Consider the following 22,686-nt stretch of genomic DNA (forward strand, 5'->3'; position numbering starts at 1 on the left):
GAATGGTGCAAATGGCTGTGCGTCGGCCATGATGGCTTTTAGCAGGGACCGTGTCACGCAAACATGTTTTCAAGGTGATATTCCTCGTTTCGTGACTGAGTGACCGTGTTCTAGCGCGATGGCCGGCAAAGAATGAGGCTTTGAGCGTGTTCGGTGCCGGGTGATACGGCCGCCGGGCCTCCGAGAGGCCGCCAACTCGGGCCTGAAGGTGTGCGTGCGCGCGATACCCGCGGGTGAAACGCAGTGGGTTGTCAACAGACACGGGAAAGTGCGAGCGAGAGCCTAGCGGGCAAGGATGAGCAAGCTGTCGTTTAGGGCGAGGGCGCTCGACGCCTCGAAACCGATGCCGATTTACATGGCCGAGGAGCTGCCCGACCTCCCCGACTATTCGGCGATAAATCGGGCCGTTCCACAGATGCCCAGCGGCATGGAAAAGGAAGAGGAATGCGTGAGTCCCGATCAGCTATTTTCTTGGCCAGCATGTTTTCCCGTCGCCATCTTAGACGGAGGCACGCTCCGTTCCCCATATTCGCCGTCCGATGGCGCCACCCGTACCTCCACACTCCTCGACGGCGACGTTCGCGTCGAACAGTTTGTCAAGTTTCTAACCAACTGGAGAAACATGAAAGCCTTTATGCTCTCTCACTTCTGCCTGCGGTCCTTCCTCGACTGTTCTTCGTCGAGCCGCTGAGGGAGACACGAGAGAGAAACGATGCAGTCACATTGTCTACGTATCGCTCTCTTTTTTCAGGAACATCACCTCCAGAGAGCCATCTGCACAGGACTCATCATTCCCACGCCAGAGGTTACCGACATGGCAGATGTCGAGGCATACGACAAAATTTACCCCGCAGACTACAAGCTGCCGCGACAACTCATACACATGCAACGTATGTAGGAATTGGATGCGAAAGATATGATACTTGTCGTTTCAAATGCTTCGGAGCAGTGTAAACAGTATGAAAGATGATCTTTTTTTTTTTGGGAACCTGAATTCCACTGACAGTCAGAATCTGTAAAACCTCATCTTTGGCTGATTAATTTTTTTATTGATAATCTAGACAATGTCTGATGCACGGCTTGACTTAAACTTTCATTGAAATTTTATAGAAATTGGTCAAGAGATATATCGAGGCAATTACACTTCGGTGATTCCATAGTTTGTAAACATAGGTGCAACGTTTCAAGACAACTTTTGTTTATCTTGTGGATGACAGACATTATCATTGACATGTTTATAAATTCAAGCGATTGATTGCATTCAGTCCATTATTGTTACGGACAAAGTAATTTTATGGAGTATTTTCACTCAACTTCAAACTTCTTCAGTATAGTTTTGGTCAATCTGCTGATATTCTCCAAAGGTTTACTCGACTTGATGTATGTAAATGATAACTGTGGTTTTGCATAAATTCGATGGTCTCCTTATGCGTCGCAATTGTTGAATGCGATTTTATCAAAAATGAAGATCAAACTTTGATGTAAATTGTACTGTCTACAATTGCAATGAATTTTGGCAACTAAAAATTATGAAGTTCAATGTCAATTCAAACAATACCGTACAACAAAAATTTGAAGATATTATTTGTATTTGAATATTGTGATTCATGAAACGCTGGCCAACTTTAAATCTATCGCTATTTTATGTCTTGATATAAAAGATAGTTATTCCAGATGTAATTAGCAGTGGCTTACCCTTTGTTTATCGGAGTGTATATACAACAGTCGTTTTTGCTCACAAAAACATTATTTACCTTGTCTAAAAACATGTCGGATGTGTCACAATATGCGTAAGTTTTTATTTACGATTTTTTCCAACAAGAAATAAATTACAACTAGCATCAGTTGTCATCAATTTTTTTTATTGGTGATTCCATGTGAGTACATCTCTCAAATGTCCAATCCTGTAAATTCAGTTGTGAGGCAATTTAAACTTGTTTCATTTCCCAAAAGTACAGGCCATCATAAATAATGTTTTATGTGATAACAAAATATTGTTGGTACTCTGTTCAATTGTTTTAGAATGGCTTTTTTACTATTATCAGCCAGGACCTTTCCGTACTGCTTCAAATTTTAATTTGACTGTCTGTTCCTAGCCATTGATGTCTTACAGATTCTAACTCTCATCTGATATTATTTAAAGTGCCGACAAACAGTGACGATGAGATTACATTACGTGGAAATGTCTTCAGATCATACACCAGCCTTTGGAAGTTCCTCTTTCAAAGTTTACACGGTTGCTTAACACTCGGAACGGCTATTGATTTCGAAAAGTATCTTAGTCATCGTTGTTAATTATTTTTTTTATTTTTATACTTCGTTCTTTATTTTTACGTTTCTTTTCATATTTTATCATCACTATTTTAATATTCAGTATACGAAAAATTAGTAGTATATTTTCAAAGAACAGAGGTCTTAATGCATATGTTTCAACAGCATTTGCGATGGAGCAGGACATTCCCGACTATGACATGGACTCTGAGGACGAAAAGTGGGTTGGTGCTCAGAGTAGAAAGATGGACCTAACTCCACTACAATTTGAAGAGATGATGGACAGGCTGGAGAAGAGCTCGGGTCAAACCGTTGTTACGCTTAACGAGGCCAAGGCCCTTCTCAAGGAGGACGACGACCTCATCATTGCGGTATTTGACTACTGGCTCAACAAACGCCTAAAAACAGTGAGTGTTCCTTTAGAACCTGATTATTTTCTGATAATAGTAATATAAACGACCTGGAACAAATGAATTAGTGAAAAAACAGGGAGCAAAAGTTATCCAAATTTAGCATGTACAATAAGACGTTAAGCGTCCAATATTGGAAATCGTTATTAGCATGTTCTTACCTTTCGTTTTAGCAACATCCCCTGTTATTGACGGTAAGAACAGAACATCGGATTGGTTTAGCCGCCAACAATCCATACCTGGCATTCAGACGGCGTACAGAAAAAATGCAAACTCGTAAAAACAGGAAGAACGATGAAACGAGCTATGAAAAAATGATAAAGCTGCGTAGGGACCTGAGTCGGGCGGTAACACTTTTGGAACTTGTTAAACGACGGGAAAAAACAAAACGGGAATATCTCCACCTCACTATTGAAGTCTATGAAAAGAGGTTAGTATATTCTTTTCCCTTTATCATATCAAATCTCTATTGTTTGCGGCGCCTAACCAAAGACCAACCCAAACTGCCAGGTATCAAGCGCAAGACTTTAGTGGGCAAGTACTAGCTGAGGTATCAGCATTAAAGGCATCCAGGCCAGCTTTTGCACCGCTCTTCGCCAACCAGTTTGGGGTTCACCAGAACTGGGCAAACAAAGTTTCAGGAAAGGTGAGCCGATCGAGTTACCGGGGTGTTGATAACTTGATAAGTTGAGAAAATCTAAAGGGATACTTTGTACGGTCCTAAGTTCCAAAGTTTCGGGCGGAGCTTCAGAACCTATGAATTAACCTTGAGTTAATAATCTGCTTTCGCTTAGGAGGAAGTCGTACCAAGGAAAGAAAAGAGGCAGTATAAAAAACGGAAGCACAAAGCGGACGGCAGAGGGACCGGGGGTTCCGTCGGGAGCGTGGGGGGTGCCGACGACGGCTTGTTGCGCAATAGCAGCGTAGCTGGGCGTGGCGGAAGAAGCGGGGTGCCTGGAAGTGGGCTGGACCCGCTCGCCAGCTCCGACGACGACGGTCCACATCCCTGTCACTCTCAACTATCGTTGCCTTCGGACCGGGACGAAGAAGACACCATTGACGAAGGCCAATTCGCCTTCAGGCGTAACAAAAATTGTACCTATTTATCGGTGAGTGTTTTTTCTACTTGGACAAGGTTATTTGCCAACGTGGAGACTCCAATATTGGTTCTACTTCGGCATTAACAATTCTTGTCTCTATTAGTATTTGATTTTCTTGATCCAAGTTCCCATTAAAGTTCATTTACTTTCAAGGATTGAATCGCATTACATGGTATATTGGCTAAAGCTGATATGTAGACTTCTAAGAACTAAGAAGAAGGATATTATTTCACAAGTCATCCTGAATTTTTCCCGATCTGTTCATCTCCGAGTTGCAACTTTCTTTGATGAAACTTTCCTTGTCATCGCTCCATTCGTTTTGTTTTTTCCAGCCCATACCTGGAGGCTTTGGAAACTGGCCATGGTGCGAGAGAAGCGAAGGCGGTTCCGCAGATAAGAGGTACAGATTTGCCCCGACCAGCATCAGCAGACCGACGCACCTTTGCGTCGGTCTAGCGAGGCGGCGAGTCGGTCGAGGCGGAAGGATTATACTGGACCGTTGCACGACGAACACAGACGATGTATGGTCTTCCCTAGACTTCACGATACACGAACCTGAGCGAGAATTTCTCGACACAACGGAGCCGGGTAAAAAGGACTGGCTCCACTTCCGGCCGAAAACGCCACCCCCTTCTGGTGACGGGACATCGAGCGAGGAAAGCAGCGACTCCGAGTCCGAAGGAGAGATGAGACGCGACGTTCTGCCCCCGTTCCCCTTCCCACCTGAAGCAACATCGATATGCATCGACGTTGAAACAAGCAGCAAGGCAGGAACGACCACAACGACGACGCCGGGGGTGCTTGGGACAGTGGTTGACGAGCCACCGTTCACTACTGAATTCAACATCTCAGACTACTTTCCCCTGGAGTTTTTCTCAGACTTTGATGTCGCGGTTTTAGGATATGGTGCGAGTGCCGGTTGTAGGAGCAGTGCTACTATAGGCGGTGGTAGTGGTAAGGGAAAACAGACAGACAATAGTGAGAGCGACCAAAGGACAGATAATCAGCTGATTGGCTGCTCGCGATTTTTAATAACACCCCTGATCGGCAACCTCATGTCACACCCGAGCCAGCAGGCCCGATCGCAGTGTACCAGTAGTAATAGTAGTAGTAGTAGTAGCTGTAGTAGTAATTGTAGCGGTAGTTCTAGTAATAATAACAGCGGCGGTGGGACTTGTCACATTTTGGTTACCGGCAGTAGTGTCGTTCCTACGGCAGCGGCGGCGTCGACAACGACGGCAGCACCAGCAACTGCGACGGTGACGGCGACGACAACCGTGAATGTCGCGGCAACGGTGCAAAATCGTTGGACATTATCCAGCGGTTTGGTGAACGCTATCAGCCAAGCGACGACGTCGTCAAGCGGTACCGTCGCCACGGAAAGCCGTGCTAATGTTCAAACAAATCGACACTCCAGGCACCACAGACAACCGTCGATAAATCATAACAGCCCCGCTGCAGCGCCAATATTGTCAAAGTCGTTAACTAGTCCTACAAATAATCGGAGCATCGGTGCATCCTCGGGTATAACGAACTTTGGGAATGGTCATCAAAACGGACCGATGACGGCGCTAAGTTATCACCACAATTCGAACTTGAATAATTTGCCAAACAGCACACATCATCCTGTCAATAACCAAACTAGCGGCACTATTAACGCCACTTCGATATCATCAACTACGCTGCCGACCACGACAACATTTTTATCACACAATAAACATCAGCCGCAGAGTATTCTTGCAAGCGGTATAGCGCAGAGCAAACTGGCGAGCATCTCGAGACAACAGCAACAACAGCAACAGCAGCAGCAGCAACACGCGCAGAATCAAGCACAGCAAATCCCCACACCTGGGGAAATTACGCTTAATAGTAATAGGTGAGACTAGTTTATATCTTGTCCGTCCAACCGCGTTAATATTCGTGTAACTAGCTAGCTATCGCTACAGCGGTAATCCGTTCGAAAAGGGGGGGGAACAAGAAAAATATGGAAGTTTCGCGCCAGGGACAGAAAAGACGGACAGACCGACCGATCGAGACCTCTGAATTTCGCGGCTCGTGTTGCCGTGTTTCTTGGATGGAGGTCTACAATAATAATAATAATTATTTTCTGCCCTAATTTTGTCGAGGCAGGAAGAAAACCCTGATTGTAAATATACTAAGTCTTTCGTGTATAATAGAGAAAAATTTGATAAACAAACAAAAAAAAAAATTATAAGAATAATTATACTATATTTATAATTTACGTATCGACGATGGCGCGTGTTTCAATTATGCCACGTGCGTGTCATACCAACGGATTTATGTGTACGCAATAAGGTATGTATATACGTACACATCTGCTTTATCATACGCCACGTAAATCACATGACGAGCTTTGTTAGCCGGCGAGCTTAGCCTGTAGCTCGGTCTTCGCCGCCGACAGATGGCATTACGTGGCAAAGTCAGGCCCGTTTTCCGTGCTATACCACAAAACTGTTGTTACTTCGGAACAGGGCTACATTCCCGTTTTCAATGCGTGTAGCTTCGTCGATTCTTACTCCCGTAATCCTCTTCCCGCCATTCCACTGATACATATAGATATATATATCAGTGCGCCATTCCCACGCCGATAATTCATTGTCTCGTTCGGTAGATCATTGAAAGAAAGAGAGAAAAAGAGAGCAAGATATATGGTGAAAATGTTTTAATACAGTAATTATTATGATATCAAATAGTGAAACTTGGAGAGTAAATGGCTGAGTGAATGACACGGAATGTTTAAAAGAAGAGAGAAACGTAGAAGTGCCAGTTGATCATTAGGGGAGACGCCGGCCAATTGCCCTTCCACCCCCCGTCCCATACTTCCCTTTTCCCCACAGGCACAGATTCAAACACATTGTAAATAAATACTGTTAATAAAACGTCTGCTTAATACAAACGCTTTATCACTGTTCATCGTTAATTTTATATCTTTATTCTAATAAACTCATCCTCCGTGTACAATCCTTCATATAAATATCTTGTAACTAATATCCTTCAAATGGATATGCGGATTTCCAGTTATTCGGTATCACTAGATATCAAAAAGCCATTCGACAATGAGAGGTCGCGTATTTTGGAGTTTTTTCATTTTCTTTTAACGATACAGATTCCTGACTTTACTCTGCGTCCGATACAAATTATAGTGTTATCTTACATGCATGTATCAAAACGAGGAGCTTATGGCGTACGATAGCAACTAAGGGGACATCACTGAGGGGTCAGGATCATTAAATTGAAATAATAAAACACTTTGCAAAAGATACATGGGGGGTGGCGATACCTACTCAATTATATTTACACAATATGTATTCGCGCAACTACACATGTACACGTATGCATAGCTTATGCGGGGTAGGGAACCCCCCCCCCCCCTGATCGGGCACATATGCTCGGCCTGCTATGATGCAGTGCAGTAGCATGAACGTGGCTTCCAATCTATCCACACTGGTACAAAATCCCTGTTAAGCTCTGGAATCGCGCTTCTTTTACGAAGGGCGCCCGAGGAGGCGTGCATTATGGAATAGGGTTTGATAAATCGACTCTGCTTCCTAGCTTTCACCCTTCCTTATGCTGTCAAGTGCCGTAGCTGGATTTGAAGCTCGTTGCCGATAACCTCGTCGTCACTCCGTAGTGATTTTTGCGGCGATCATCCTGCCAGCCTACAGCCACGAGGACCGGACAATCCAGGGAGGAGAATAATGAGGAATCGAGGGGAAGAGGACCGGTCGATATTTACCCTGCCGCAGCCTGGACGAAGAAAATTAGGAGGGAGAGGAATCCGCGAATAATCGCCGATTACGCGGGACTCGAGGCTACCGTCATCGCCGAGGTGTTATTCGCTTATATAATTCCTTTGTCTGAAGCACCAAGTTCCCACTGTTGCTGCGATAGTGGATCGGGATTGTTCGGGCCGCCTTGTTGCTGTGAATGACAATGAGTACTTAGACCTCCGTATGTAAGTAGATATCGACGGGTCCTATGGAAACAGACATATTTCTTCAACGGGCTTATTTCGTCGGGCGACTAGAACGGACGTATCTCGAAAAACGCTACATTAAGTGTAAACAAAGCTCTATTTGTATCCACGTTTTCTATAGTCGACTAAGATGCGTCCGTTCTAAATTTCTCGGCGAAATACGTCCGTTCTAGATGGTCCAACGAAATACGTCTGTTTCCACGGATCCGTCGATATTACGCTTGAATAAATAGTGTGTAGGTGTGCACAAGAACGTTGATAGACTACACAAGCCCATCATTCGCATTGCGACAGTCAATAATATCAAATCCGCCACAAGGCGAAGTGAGTCAACAGTCCAATCTACATCCTTCTCTCGCATATCCGATATTATCTATAAAGCTGCTGCAACTCCAGTCGTAATCCCACATGTACTATGTATGCATACTCAATAAGATCGTACGGTTGCTGTATAAAAAGGTGCTGCGACGACACCTACTCTGAGAAAAGAAATTATCGAACCAAACAACTAATTCTTTTTACTTCCAGTTTATTTGGTTCGAACAATTTCTCATTCGGAACACCCACTTTTTAGTTGAAACAAAAATATTGGTACGTTGATTTAAATGCTATATGCTTTCGAGTTTAATGGATTTCAACCTACATCATTATTTCGTAGGATCAAACTAGAAATCTCGGAACGATAACTTCACTTGAATCAACAAACCTGATTTAATTCGTGAAAGAACAGTGCTTTAACAGCTGAACACATCGGTTCAAAAGTACCGAGAGATTGCAAAAAATAATCTCACGCTTCCTGAAATATTAACGTTATTGTCAAATAGTATATATGGCTCAATGTGATGTTTGTCCGACATAATCAATGATAACTATGATCAAAGTGTAACATGTTGAAACAAGAATTTGTTTCACAAGACAGGTGTTGATATTCATTTAAGAAGATATTTTGTTCATCAGATTATATAGCTATATACTTCAAACCAAAAACTTCCATGCCGCTATAAGTAAGGATATGTTTGAGTGGAACCAAGAAGGAGTTCTTGAGTTGCTATATGTACCACATTTAATTCAAGTTATTGACTAATACAATTGAATATAACTTTTCTTCAGTTTTCAACAATGACGTACACTTGAAATTGATATTAAGAACTCTCGATAACATTGCATGCGCACTTGCAACAAATAAATCATTGTTTCTACGAATTGAACATTATTTCACTGAAATAAAATTTTCCCACATACCTTCTTTCGTCGGAAGAATATCCCATTGGTATATAGTAAACATTATTTCAGCGAAGGGACAATTTGTTTTACACGAAGCATGCAGCGCTTGGAAAAAAATATCAAACCAGAAGAGCAACTCAGTGAATTATGTCGCTGAATCTCTATTTAATTCATTTAGTGGTAAGTCTATATCGTGCTTCTGAATCCCATTCTATAATTGTCTACCAAAATCTTTCATGTCCAATCAAAGTTTTCGATCAGGGATATCCAGAATATCTTTTTAATACACTAAGATTGTTTTACTGTTTGTACACCAAGTGAAGACAAATAAAACGAACTTCCGAATTCCGGATATAATATTTTATTAAGTATGACAATATTAATATCATGAACAACAAATATAAAATAATCATAACATTAACCAACAATCAGAATAATTATTGTCGCACAAAAATCGCTACACTTTCATTATACAGTCTGTAGTGAAAAGAATTCGTGCATTACAGTTAAAGAAAAAAACTGAGGAAAGATAAAACGATGACGGCGCTAGGGTGGATCGTAACCCAAACAACGTCGTATCGTAGTCGTCTTCGCAAGGTGGCGGCTGTTCGAGGAGGAAGAGAAGACTTTGTGGCAAGTATAAAAAACGGAGGAGCAGAGGAATGAAAAAATACCCTGCCGGAAGCTAGACAAGTACGACTTGGACAACCGTTTAAAGGTTAGGCGCCTCAAGTGCTCTTAATTGCTCGAGTAGTTGTAGGCGACTTCGGTTTGTCAAGTAGGCAGTTTATAGAGCTGAGTGGTTCGGCTGCTAATTTTGTTTCGATAGTCAGCCCCTCGCCCTCATCTTAGCCCTCGTCCCCTTTCTCTTCCTCCTCTTTGCTCTCGCGGCTTATCGTACTCTCAGCCTAAAAACGTGTGACAAAAGCCTGCGGCGACACCCGCGCGCGCATCGCTTCGACTCTTATAGGAGCTCCGAACTCGACGATGCTCTGCAGGCCTGCTGCTGGGGAAAATGTACTAAGAGGTGTGTACAACGCGCGGGAGCCGGAAGGCCGCGATGAGGAGGACGAGGAGAGGCAGGAGACGAAGGAAAAAGACTCGAGACGAAGCCGCCCGAATCTGGGCTGTGCTAATTAGCGGAGCTTCTCCACTTAACACTCAAGGCTCGGTCTCCCGCTTTGATCTCACCGCCTGGCTCGCTACCGTCCTCGACCCTGTAGAGACGCGCGTCTTCATCCACACGTGCTAATGCGCCCGTGGCGTAATAAAACAGCTAGGCGCATACGCTTACACGCCCATTATCCGACTGACGACGACTACCTCAGACCACGATCACCGAGCGCTGATCGCAAAACGTTGAGAGCCCCATAAAACTCGAGTTTTCTTTAATTTCGTGATGACGACGCGATGATCCGGCCGCTGCGCTGCCGTGCCGCAGTGGACGGTCTGTCCGACAAGTATACGAGTATTCGTTGTATTTGATGGTCTGCCAAATCTTACTTATTGTTAAATCCAACTCATGATGCCCAGTAAAGAATCCGTGACAAATTCAAGGCCCTTTCCGGAACATTTTCAGGTTAGTCGAGGATATTAAAAATAGAATGTTTCCCGGACACAAAAAAAGTTTAAGGATAGTTTCTAGGACCTTTGAAAGACAAGCGCTATTCAAGGACATTTCCAGGACCACTGGACCCCAGCATCTGAACTTTTATCCTTCCCTTCAAATTAGAACAACGAAAATCAAAATTTCTGAGACACGTCAAAGTATAAAAGTTGAGAAAGTTAATGGTGACGACCGCATCGGCATTGCCATGCGCAGGTAAGTCTGACCAGCAATTGTTTGGCTTCTCGAATCACGAAGTGTCCAAACAGTCCATAACACTTTTGTCTCGCCCAGGGTGAAACCGTGATGGGCCTGCCCTCTGCAGGCAAGAGTAAGGTGACCATTGTCTTCGTAAGTGGATTAGCCTAACTACCTACCCGAGCTGCTCCACCACGGTCGTACGTCGTAATTCGCACGACAATTAACATAATATAATTACAGTACACCTACCGTTGATTAAATACTAGATCATTTATGCGATGCGCTCCGTAGAAAAGCCTAATTACAAGTAAATTAGGGTACTCATAGATACCGAGGACTTTCGCTGCTCTTTTGTCAGCACGCGTTTGATGTCGCCCGGCCGGAACTCGGAACCGTTCAAAGTTGACTTATTCTATATTATTCTATAAATAGGGGTCCCTGTCGGGTGGATCACGGAAATAACCCGGTATACGCCTTTCGTGCCGGTTACACGCATGCGAACGGGGTTCTCTCCACATATACAGATATTTGCACACCCTGCGCATGATCGCTCTGCTACGGTTCGCCGGGCAGGTTAAATCGATCGTTTAATCGAGAACTGCAGCTCGTAATGAACTAGGCGGTCGCGGTGGCAGCATATTAGTACGCGATTGGGCCAGCGGTAATCCGCTTCGATCATCGCTGCCGTAACTAGAGTCACGTTATACCGCATACACTCGTCCCAACAGACAGGTGCACAAGAAGATCAAGGGCGGGCACAGTGATCGTCGTGTCTATCGCAGAGCAACTTAACGTCGCCATTCATCGACATCGGCAGTAGGATTAAGATTTTACCAGTGATCGAGATGGTTGATCGCTTGAACCCATTCGGAGACAAAACATACACATGTGTTTTCAGAAGTCGTAAAATAATCGTTTATAACCCTAATCATTCCTATCTATCTATGTTAAGGAATATACCTAGCGCTGGATGCAGGCTCGTCATTGTTACGATCATTTTCCATGATTTTCACTTTCAGGTATTTAACGCTGTACGTATCATTTAGGTCTATCCTACCTGCGCCCATTCGTCCTTCACCTTACGTAAGTATATGCTGACCGAGAGGCGGTGCATGGACGAAATTCAGTACGCAATATTACGGTGCAGTCGGTATTGGTATAGGTACAGAAGATTTCCTGAGAGGTGTCCCAGAGGTAAACCGACAAACTGCAAACCCGAACCTTTCGCAGGTTTCGTATGTATAGGTCATAGTTGCTCGCAAATTAGATCAATAATGTGCCTCGGTCGGGTACTAAATGCCGTGGTGATCTAGTCGTAAATTATCAATCACCTATGCGAGCGGTCAACGCATACTTTCCGAACTTGATACTTCTACATTCACTTTTTCCTGGACTGATTGGAGTAATAAAGACTTCCTTAGCTTCGCTATTTCGCATGCACGTTTCTTATACCTACCCGAGGCAGTAAGGAACATAAAATTTTTTGAAAAAACTTCAGGGTCAGAATAGATTCTCAAGTTCAGTTAGGTACCATTATAAATCCTACGCGGCCCCGTTTAAACGAGGAAAATACCCAATTGGATCATCGCAGACCAACAATTCCATGGCATAAAATTTAATTGCCAAGTACTGCGGGCGAAAACCAAAACTGGAGCAACGGTTCCTCGAGTACAAAAATATATATATATATACAAATCGAAATATATACCTCGGCGAAGGCCAGCTCGAGTACGAAGATGCCACCATATTTCTTGAACTCGTTTATTGCTCAGGCTGCAACGGCTCGACGCACACGAGCATGAGTCCTCGCACCAACACATCGATGGACTTATTCACGCACCCAGAGTCCCTGGAGCAGGATCGAGCTTCCAGGGAGGGACATGGAGGGCTGCCGGAGGGTAGGTAAAGGCGAGCGGGAATAACCGTTTTATACGGCAGAATTATCGCAGATGATTCTCTCGCGAAAATCTATGTAGTCCTCCTCGAGCCCCGACGTAGGTGCAGCGTATATACGGATGCTGAGCCGGAACGAGCGGGGGACAACGGCCAGAGTTTGGAAGGGAGATAGGTACAGACCGCGTAGGCGGGACAGGACGATCCTTGGCTCAGCAAGTCCCGGCCAATCGTAGCTGGCGAACGGCGAACGACCGAGGCGACTCTAAGGACCAGCCGATCAATCACGAGCCTCGTAGAGGCAGCATGGTCGTCGCCCGGTCGTTATCGCCGTATATAACCAAACCCCCCCTCGAGACCTTGGCGCAGTCGCCTTCGAGTCTTCGGCGAACCGAGTCACGTCCTTATTTCAAGGTATCTGGTTTACGTGCCGGTGTAGCACGGAGACGGAGCTACTCAACGCCGTAATTTTCACGCAAACGTCGTTATATCGTACCGGTTCGCATGGCAGTTATACACCGCGGTGTACGTCAGGTGTTCCAAGCGGTTATAAATGGATATTATACTTAAAATTGAAGTGTTACTTGAGTGTGGATGCCGATCGTGATATTCCCGTCGGCGAGGATTACCTGCGGTTTTCATCAAATACACTCACCCTCCTCGATTGCGTGCAATTCCAACTCCTGCAACATGCAGGGGTACCAGGGGACCTTCGAACATCAGCCACAGGAACACCGGGACCGGGACCGGGAGGACACTGTCGTGGTGGACCTTGTTCCTCCTCAGTATCAGCTCAGTCCACCAAACAGTCCACCTCCGACGCGTCCCTCCTCCAATGGGGGATCGTCCGCAAAGATACACGGTAATGATACAATTAGTGTTGAAAGTGTTCACTGTGCCGGCCGGTTGTTGGTGGTGTAACTGCGCGAAGTTTAGGGTAAAAGTGCAGCCTTAGCGAGTATAGTTACCATAGATATCGGGCGAGGTTGTAGGTGGTGCGTGCTGGTAATTAATAGCTTCGTAATCCAATTCGATAATCCTTTATTTTTTGCTGTTGTTTGATCTACATCGAAAATTTGGTAATCAGACCCCCACCTGGACGATTCTACGGTATAGCTGTGGGACCCTCTCGAATTGCTGCATTGTAGTCTATAGCAACAATTCTGATGTACCTAGAGCAGGGCCGTAACTTTACAATCCTTTCCAGGAATGCATCCATTGTCATTTTTCCCGGGTTTATTGTGGTAATTATCTAATTACGCCCGTTACTTTCCCAAATAGCGTTGATTTTTATTGCGGGTTTGAAGGGGTATGTCGACCTCTTCGTAACCACCTCGTCTGCTAGGATTTTACGATACGTACTAATAACCGCGAGGTAACGTGTACCGTTGGTCGGTACGTGTATAATTATTTAACCGCCACTTGCACTACTGCATCATCTTAATATCGTTTTGCAGAAACCTCGCCGTCGCATCAGCAGCCTCCGCTGTCCTCGATGGACTCCAACATCCGGAGGTATAGAACGGCGTTCACACGAGAGCAACTTGCGAGACTGGAGAAAGAATTTCACCGGGAAAATTACGTCAGTAGGCCCAGACGATGTGAACTAGCAGCTCAGCTCCAGCTTCCTGAATCCACAATTAAGGTAAGAATTCCAAAGTTGTTTAAGCTTTCTTGAGTAGGATGTCTTCCATCGTTACATGTAATATGTTTATATATTATGCGGTCGAGTTGCAGAGGGTCTACGACTGATATGAATTATATACTTGCTTGCACCCCACTGTTTAAAATATCCGTTATAAATTTACAAAAAATGTACAGGAAGCATTATTCAGGTTCGGTATTGTGAATTTACTATACATGTGTTGAATAATTTAAAAACCAGAATTGTCAAATTTACCGCACCATTCAATAAAATTACCAAAAATTAGTGCGATAAGTATGTCATGTACTTGGATATCATTATTCGATTTATAATCTGCAAATTTAGTACAGGAATTTTGTATTAAAATTTGTTAAATTTACTGTACGAGTTGGTAACGTTATGGTAAATGTATACTAAAACTGTGAAATAAAAAGAAATGGATAAAAAATGGATTAATAATTGATTTCAACAACATTTCGGTTACTGCAATCGCTGAAAACGCATTTTAGATTGAATAGAAGAAATTACCGCATTATCATTGATAATACAATGGACAGTCGACACGGGCATGATAAATAATACAGTCCATGATAGCTTATGAATAAAATATGTTCAGAGTTTGTACTCACAATACAATTTCGAATGAATTTACAAACGTATTTCCTATCCAAATTTAGTCAATTTTCAGCACGTGTCAGTAAATTTATGATGAAATTATCACAATTTGAAAATTTGATTATTAATTCCAAAATTTACATGGTAGTTTCCTATAAAATTTATACCTGCACAAGTTGAGTAGATTGACAAGGAAATTCCGCAATTTCCAAAAATTCTTAAGAATCTTTTTAAATACTCTGCGTTTAAAATATTATCAAGTAAAACTAAAATTCTTCGGGGTGATTTTAGAATTCAGTTTTAGGAAATTCGAAATCAGAATACGACGAAATTTAAAGTCCACATGAGTGATTTCCAAACCTAATTATGGGATATTCGAAATCGCAGAGCAAAATCTATAAAGATGCTCACTTTTGCCGCAATAGATTTTTAAAATTAACATACTCTAATCGAATTTCTTTGGACGCACATGTGTCACGTAAATGCAGCAGAATGTTTAGTCAATACCAAATGCCGTACCTTGTAAATACTTGTTTGTTTTATTTTTGTTTTTGCCTATTATGATTGATATGGGAGATCAAAAACATGTATAAATAGGATAGAAATAATATAAATAAGGGGACGATGAAGAATTTGAGCCTTTTGTCAAAATAAAAGGCATAACGTGAAATCGATGGACAGGCTTACAAAACAATATGACGAGAACGATGATAAATATGACATTGACTCTCAATTGAATAAATTAAATATAAATAAAATATAAATGAAATATAAAGAACATGTAAATAAAACGCGAGTGAAAAATAAATAAAAGATCAATAAAATATAAAGGGAATATAAACAAGATATAAATAAAATTGAGATTAAATATAACTAAATATATAAATAATATGTAATACCTCTTTAAAACCTGTCCATAGTCAAAATAATAAAAATTACACATTCATTCAAACATTCACAAATAAATTAAAATAAAATACGCCGAAATTAACACACGTCAGGTTATAAAATTGTCTGGGATGATAATAAAAAAGTTTAAATTTCATAAATAAATTAAAAATCACTCATCCCGTTGTTTATTATTTGACCGCAGCTTCGTCGTATAATCGTCTCGATGATAGTATTTTCCGATGGAGTTGCAGACTACGGTTTTTTGGAAGCCTCCTTCGTGCTGACTCAGCAATGCGCGAAAGTTTTGAAATTGATCATTTTTTCGATTTCGTGTCTTGGTTTTATTGTTTAATGATGAATTACACGTTCTCGTAATTACGGAGACTGACTGGTAATGGCGATGTGTTGAAATGGTTAAAAACTGCTATTAAAAATGAGTATAAAATTTCTGCGGGGAATTTAAGATTGGTCGGCTTGGCGTCTTCCCGTAGAATGTTCAAAATGTTCAGCCGTTTCTCCCGCCTGATGCCTGGACCGAGATGGCTGAGTCAAGCGAAACCTCGCGCGCACTTTGAATTTAAAATATCGTTACAACCTAAATTGACAGATACAACAAATTTAACACAGCAATTTAACTAAATTTACAACACGCTTCTGCGTCTCTCTATTAACCAAGTTAAGCAGAATTGGGGAAAAGTGATTGCACATTTAATGAGACGGCTATAGTAATTCACTTTCGAACGCCAAATTTTTACTTTGCCAGACTCTCGTGTTGTAAATGTGTGGCAAATTTACGGACATTTTTAACAGTGCGCGACCGAAATCATGCAGCTGCAACTTTTTGTAGCAGTATAATATGATAGGTGTGGAAATACGAGCGGCTCTTGCATCCCGCCGGCGCATTAGAGCGACGATTATAACCTTTAAAACGCGCCTCTTTGTTCGAGGCTTCTCAAACGAATCAATTACGAAAAGCAAATATCCTCTTTGACGCCTCGCCTGGAGCCGGTTTTGCCGCTGCCGACTTCCATTTCTAGGCTCTCCGGGTATAAGATACGGTTAGATCTTTGCCACCGAGGCCCCGGACCTAAATCCAGTTGATTTTAAATTACAGTATATTGTGAAACAAGGAGGTAAACTCGGTCTTTTCGGGCCGGGCGTGATTTTGCAATATGAGTCGCAGGTGAACCAAAGACGAATATTGCAAATACTCGAGCCGAAAAGACCGTTGCCTCCTTGTTGCACACGATTCTTTGTATAACAAGAGTATGTTGCGCATTTTTTCACAAAGCACGAAATTGAGGTTAGGGTCAGGTAACGTCAGATTTGTTCACAACAGCCTATGCGCGCAGTATTGAAACGATCACTTTCAACTCCTAAGATTTAAAAGTGGTCTTTTCCGTACTCTGCGCATGCGCATTCGCAGACTCACTGGACCAACATAAGAACGGGTACCTTCACTGTTAGAAAATTCACGGTGTCGATATAAGTCCACACCGATTAGTGTAAAATTAGACATCATCGGGGTAAATCGTTCGATTCTTGACACCGAGTGTTCTCAAAATGAACACCAAAATACTGTGGACTTCTATAGAATATTTTCGGTGTTATGTTCAGCATCGCATTTCTAACAGTGTTGTGTACGTGAGTTGAAGTTCGTGACCGTGCAAATATTACACCGTTTTGATTTCGTTGGGTGATGGTCAGGGATGGAATGATGCACTTTTAGCAATCAATTATATTTTTAAACGACGTTTCGGCAGGCCTCGCCTGCCGTCATCAGGTTTCTTTTAATATAAAAAAATCACAAATTGTTACATGAATTACATTTGATCACTAACTGTCGCGTTAAAAATCTTGCACATCTAGGTAATTATTTATCTCTATTGCGTCTAAATATTTTTTAGTCTTTTAAAATTTTCATACTGTACATAAATGCCATCGCTTAATATTTGATCTTATTATTCAAACTATTATAGAAGATTAAATTATTTAACACTTACATAAATCGACATTCCTTAACGCTTGCGATGTTTATTGCATGGTGTTCGAGAAGAAAGTGAATACCAATCTAACTATACTCACCGGACTGTTCTCTTAATATTCAATTTAACAACCATCTTTGAAAGTCACATACCTGTTTACATGTTTTTTAGCTTACTGGCCTAATTGTCTACATAATAGTCTATGCCAATTTCTATTGACAATTTAAATGATATCCGAATAAAGATGACTCAGGTTTTGTACGTCCATTCTTTTGTTGACTATATTGTTTTTAGAAATGTGTATCGTTTCCTTGATAAGCCTCTTATGCCAAGTTGGTTTCTTTGTCAATTATCTTTACATTTTCAACGTCAAAACTGTGCCCTTAACCAATAAGTGCTGAGCTAGAGCAGATCTATCTCGATCACGCGTTTTTGCATCATACTTATGATTTGCAATTCGTTTTTTGAGATGCTGTGACGATTGGCCTGTGTAACACTTATCAAAGTCTTTACATTTGATTTTATACACAGTGTTGGTTTGTTCAAGTGTGGCGGTTTTTGACTTTAAAGACGTAATTATATCGTTCAAAGTGTTGGTAATTTTATATGAAACATTGATGTTTTCTTTCAATAGTATCTTTTTAACATTCTGTGACAGGCTGTCAATGAACGGAATTGATCCAAGACATTTTTGTTTACTAGCATCGATGTTGTCCACCTTGCTATCTGTGCAGCTATTATAATGTTTATGGGTTCTTTGTTCCTGTAAATGCCTAATCCATTTCAATGGGTACCCATTTTTTCTCAGAGTTTCGCGTACTATTTTAAAATTTTTCTCTCTAAATTGAGCATCAGCTAGTATTATGCTTCTGTCGAATAAGGCTGTTTCTACACTTTTTTTGAATTGAAGCGGATGGTGCGAATGAAAGTTGATATATCTTGCAGACCATGTTTCTTTCTGATACCAGTCAGTCAACACTATTCCTTTGTGTAAATATTATTCTTGGATATAAAGGTCATAACAAATACATATGTTATGACCTTATGTTATGTTATGAATATTATTCTTGGATATTAAGGTCATAACAAAAATACATATGTTATGACCTTTATATCCAAGAATAATATTTACACAACAATTCACCAAGGTCAAGAAATCGTTTTAATCACTATTCCTTTGTAATTGATGACGCCGGTATCAAGAAAGCTAATTCTATTGTTTACTTCTGTTTTATATGTGAATTTAATGCGTGGATGATATTGGTTAAATGCATTTACAAAATTCCGGATTTTACCTTTATGCACACACGTTATTATATCATCTACGTATCTTTTGTAAAAAATCAATTCAAAAGGTAGCGGATTGATTACTGTCTCTTCTAGTATATCCATCACTAGATTAGCTAAACTTGGACCAATTGATGAACCCGTAGCTACTCCATAGATTTGTTGGTAAAAACTGTTGCTATGTATAAAATAAGTAGAGTTCAAACAAATCTCAACCATTTTCACAAATCCCATCTCAGGAATGTCCGCGTGTTTAGCTGTCAGAGCCCCCCGTTCTTCTTAATGACGTTGTGTACGAAACACACGCATGGAAAAAAGCCTAAACGCCTCGTATGTGACAATGTATATCAATCACTCAGCACAGATTTCTTCCTTGTAGGTGTGGTTCCAAAACCGACGCATGAAAGACAAACGCCAAAGACAGGCATTGGCCTGGCCCTACGCCATGTACGCCGACCCAGCGTTGGCGGCAACTCTTCTAGCCGCTGCTACAGCTTCGCTGCCGCCGCCACCTTACCACAATCACCATCATCACCATCACCACCATCAGCTGCAGCACCAACAGACTGGTCTCCCGCCCGGCGGACACCTTCAGGCCGCTTCTCCACCCGGCTACGTTCCAGCCGCGGCCGCGGCAGCGGCAGCGGCCTACTACGCGCGCTACGTCCCGTACCAAACACACCCGGCTCATCCGGCGCCGATTCATCGGCCTCACCTTCCGACACAGACGGCGACGACCACGGTACCTGGGGCAGGTTACCCGCCCGCGGGTCTCCACGCGCACACGCTTTCTCACCAGCTGATGCAGACGCACCATCACCATCAGCAACCACACCAGCTCCAATCCCCGTCTTCGGCGGCCGCTGCCGCGGCCGCGGCTCTCGGTCCCTCGCTCCATTTCCCATCGCCACTGAGCCTCCCTTCCTCTCCCCCAACGTCAGGCCAGCCCACCGCCTACGCGACGCCGCCTCCCGGGACTCCGTCAGCGACGTATCGCCCTGAGCTGAGCAGTCCCGCGCAGTCCGATACGTCATCAAGTGAGTACGACTGCAGCGGGACTTCTCAGGCCGTGGAGAACAAGCTCTACGTACGAAGCACCGCCGCTACGACACAGACTCAGACGACCACCCTACAGACGTCGTCGAGTACAAACGAAGCCACGAAGATCAAACCTCCGAAGCTGTTCCAACCTTATAAAAACGACATTACTGAAAGGACGTAGGTCATCCGCTGCGGGCAGCGCGAGGACGAGTGCTATTTACCAAAGTCTATTATTGTAAGACCAAAAGATGCGTCGGAGTGCCTGCTTGTGTGGAATGCACTATGTTATTCAAATTTCTGCAGGCCCGGTACTCGCGGCGGTTAATTCCTCCTTACACCTCCGATTCCATTGTAAATTTAGAATGATAGCTGCGCTGTATCTGAAAATACAGTATTGACGTGTAGCGTTTTTACGCGCCAACTTTATATTTATTAGCCATTTCAAACCTGAAAATATACCTGTCATAACACATACATCTATATACATATATACTAAACAGCTAGGCATATACAGCTTTTTATTGTACAGTTAAGCAAATAAATTATTTATGTTATAGTTTTAAGGATATACATTTTACGATTAATATTATCATATTATTACTACGATTACCACATTAATTAATACGATGTACAGTATTTATATAAAGTATACTATGTCTGTATAATGTGTACACAACTAGAAAAATTTAACTAAACATAATGTCCGAGCAGGTCCACTTTATATTTGTGTTATTCGTTACATTTCTTTTGGTGAATATAAGACAAATTTTTGTGATTCTAAAATTTAAATTATCATATCAATATTTGTTTTGTAATTTTCGGTTTTTTTCCACTCTGTAATATATTAAAAAATGGTTAAATCAACCCAAAAATGTTAGTGGACCTGCTGGGATATTTTTTTCTAATTTATACATATACATGCAGTATGCAGTATACTACACATACGTCATGTTAGATTGTGTAAGAACGAAATGATGGAACTATATAAATATATATGTACATATATACGTCTTATATATATGTGGCATTTTTATTGCATATTACAAAAGGCTCCTCGAACGCTAGGCGGAACCCAAAAGTATAGATTTCGCGGTAGCAATCGTTGATAATTTCGGAAAAGGCGGCAAGACGACGGTCACGCATTCGAAACTCTGAGAAGGGACACTTTAGAGGCTAGCAATTGAAATATTTCGAAATTTTTCATTTTTGTCTATTTTTGCTCTCGAGTTCAGAGGGTGAGGCTAACACCGCGAACGTGGCCTGTCAAGAGATTACGAAAGAATAGAGATGGAACACGATTCCCGTCGTTGAAGTTAGCCAACGAATCGTTCCTCACCGCTTCGCAAGGTCGTCACTACACCAACAGCCTATCAGCGTTCGCGACAGTGGAAATCGACGTAGCGATAAGCTGGATCTAACAAATACGTAATCGTAGGTCCAACAAGAACCGGGCAATATCGCGAATCGTAAAGGCGGATGATTTGAACTTCCAACTCCGCGTAGCGGAGTTAATCACTTGAGAGAGTGGCGACAGACCGGGAAAACCGGGAAGAGTCAGTAAATTTCGTCTATCGGAAAAAGTCAGGGAATTATAATGGATCATAACTTTTGGAAATGGTATTGTTCAATTTCTAATTACTTGTGTGAACTAACGCAATACTATGTCTTTTTAGATCCACATTTATATATTCGAGGTGCACTACTTCTGTAGCTTTTGGTCATGAAAGGTCCCCAACGTTACAACCGAACAAAGTTTCGCGGGAAATCTTCAGGGAGTTCTGAATTTTTAGACGGGAAAAGTCAAGGAATTTTATTTTATCAAAGTTGACGCCACCCTGCTGCTTGAGTCCTGGCGAACCTACTAATAGGATCATTATGGAGTAATTTTGAGTAATTCGAGGGAAAAATTAGTGAGAGTCGGTAGATTTTCTTCTCGGCGAAATTCAAGTGGCATTTGCGAAGCAGTCAGTACTAATTTTCTTCTCACGAACAAAATTAGGGAGTGATTTAAATTGGCAGACCCACTAACGGTTGGCCATTTTCAACTTGCGAATAAGCTTACTGGACATTTGTTTGACAGTCCACTTGTTTGGTGGCCGTAGCCTGAGTTTCGCGATTACGCGTAGATTCAATTTTAGTTGTTGTAAAGTTAGACCTAGAGTCACGGTTTTTGACTAGAGTCATTTCAATTGTAAATTGCGTGCAGCCAAATTCCGCTGCGCAAGGTCTAGTCGCCTTAGTAGTGTGTTTTGAAAGTGCACCTCTCAAGAACGTACTGTTAAAAATTTCTGTATGGAACTTCCTAAACTCCATTGGAAGTTTTATTTGGATAGGAAACAGTGAATTCGCCATACATTTAATATTAATTCAGTGTACAAATATACAATAAATTTACCCTAAAATTTAGTAAATTCAAATTAATGTTTTGTGTTTTTTACTATAGATTTAAGTAAAATCAAAAATTTTCATTGTTAATATAAGATAAATACATATAGTAATTTACGTCATTGCACCGAATTT

At 42.1% G+C, this 22,686-nt stretch overlaps 2 protein-coding genes across 3 annotated transcripts; both read left to right on the forward strand.

Moving 5' to 3' along the window:
* E(Pc) (Enhancer of Polycomb) lies at positions 1–6,703 on the forward strand. 2 transcript variants are annotated; one of them, XM_046625707.2, is made up of 7 exons: positions 1–448; positions 752–890; positions 2,437–2,678; positions 2,855–3,111; positions 3,192–3,327; positions 3,476–3,790; positions 4,114–6,703. In XM_046625707.2, exons 1-7 carry the CDS (start codon positions 296–298, stop codon positions 5,659–5,661), a joined length of 2,790 nt encoding a protein of 929 aa, XP_046481663.1. In that variant the 5' UTR covers positions 1–295; the 3' UTR covers positions 5,662–6,703. The 2 variants fall into 2 exon arrangements, with proteins under 2 accessions (XP_046481663.1, XP_046481664.1); XM_046625708.2 differs by having other exon boundaries at positions 3,479–3,790.
* A 6,388-nt stretch (positions 6,704–13,091) lies between these two features.
* On the forward strand, positions 13,092–21,324 carry LOC124219588 (segmentation protein even-skipped). The gene is made up of 3 exons (XM_046627328.2): positions 13,092–13,564; positions 14,160–14,347; positions 19,505–21,324. Exons 1-3 carry the CDS (start codon positions 13,297–13,299, stop codon positions 20,345–20,347), a joined length of 1,299 nt encoding a protein of 432 aa, XP_046483284.1. The 5' UTR covers positions 13,092–13,296; the 3' UTR covers positions 20,348–21,324.
* Positions 21,325–22,686: the final 1,362 nt, after the last annotated feature.

Source organism: Neodiprion pinetum, chromosome 5 (assembly GCF_021155775.2).
Source record: "Neodiprion pinetum isolate iyNeoPine1 chromosome 5, iyNeoPine1.2, whole genome shotgun sequence".
Lineage (NCBI taxonomy): Eukaryota > Metazoa > Arthropoda > Insecta > Hymenoptera > Diprionidae > Neodiprion > Neodiprion pinetum.

Coding starts and splice junctions, on each gene's coding strand:
- LOC124219588 (XM_046627328.2), top strand. CDS start 13,297: ATGCCGATCGTGATATTCCCGTCGGCGAGGATTACCTGCGGTTTTCAT. Junction 13,565..14,159: donor ATCGTCCGCAAAGATACACG/GTAATGATACAA, acceptor ATCGTTTTGCAG/AAACCTCGCCGTCGCATCAG. Junction 14,348..19,504: donor TTCCTGAATCCACAATTAAG/GTAAGAATTCCA, acceptor TCTTCCTTGTAG/GTGTGGTTCCAAAACCGACG.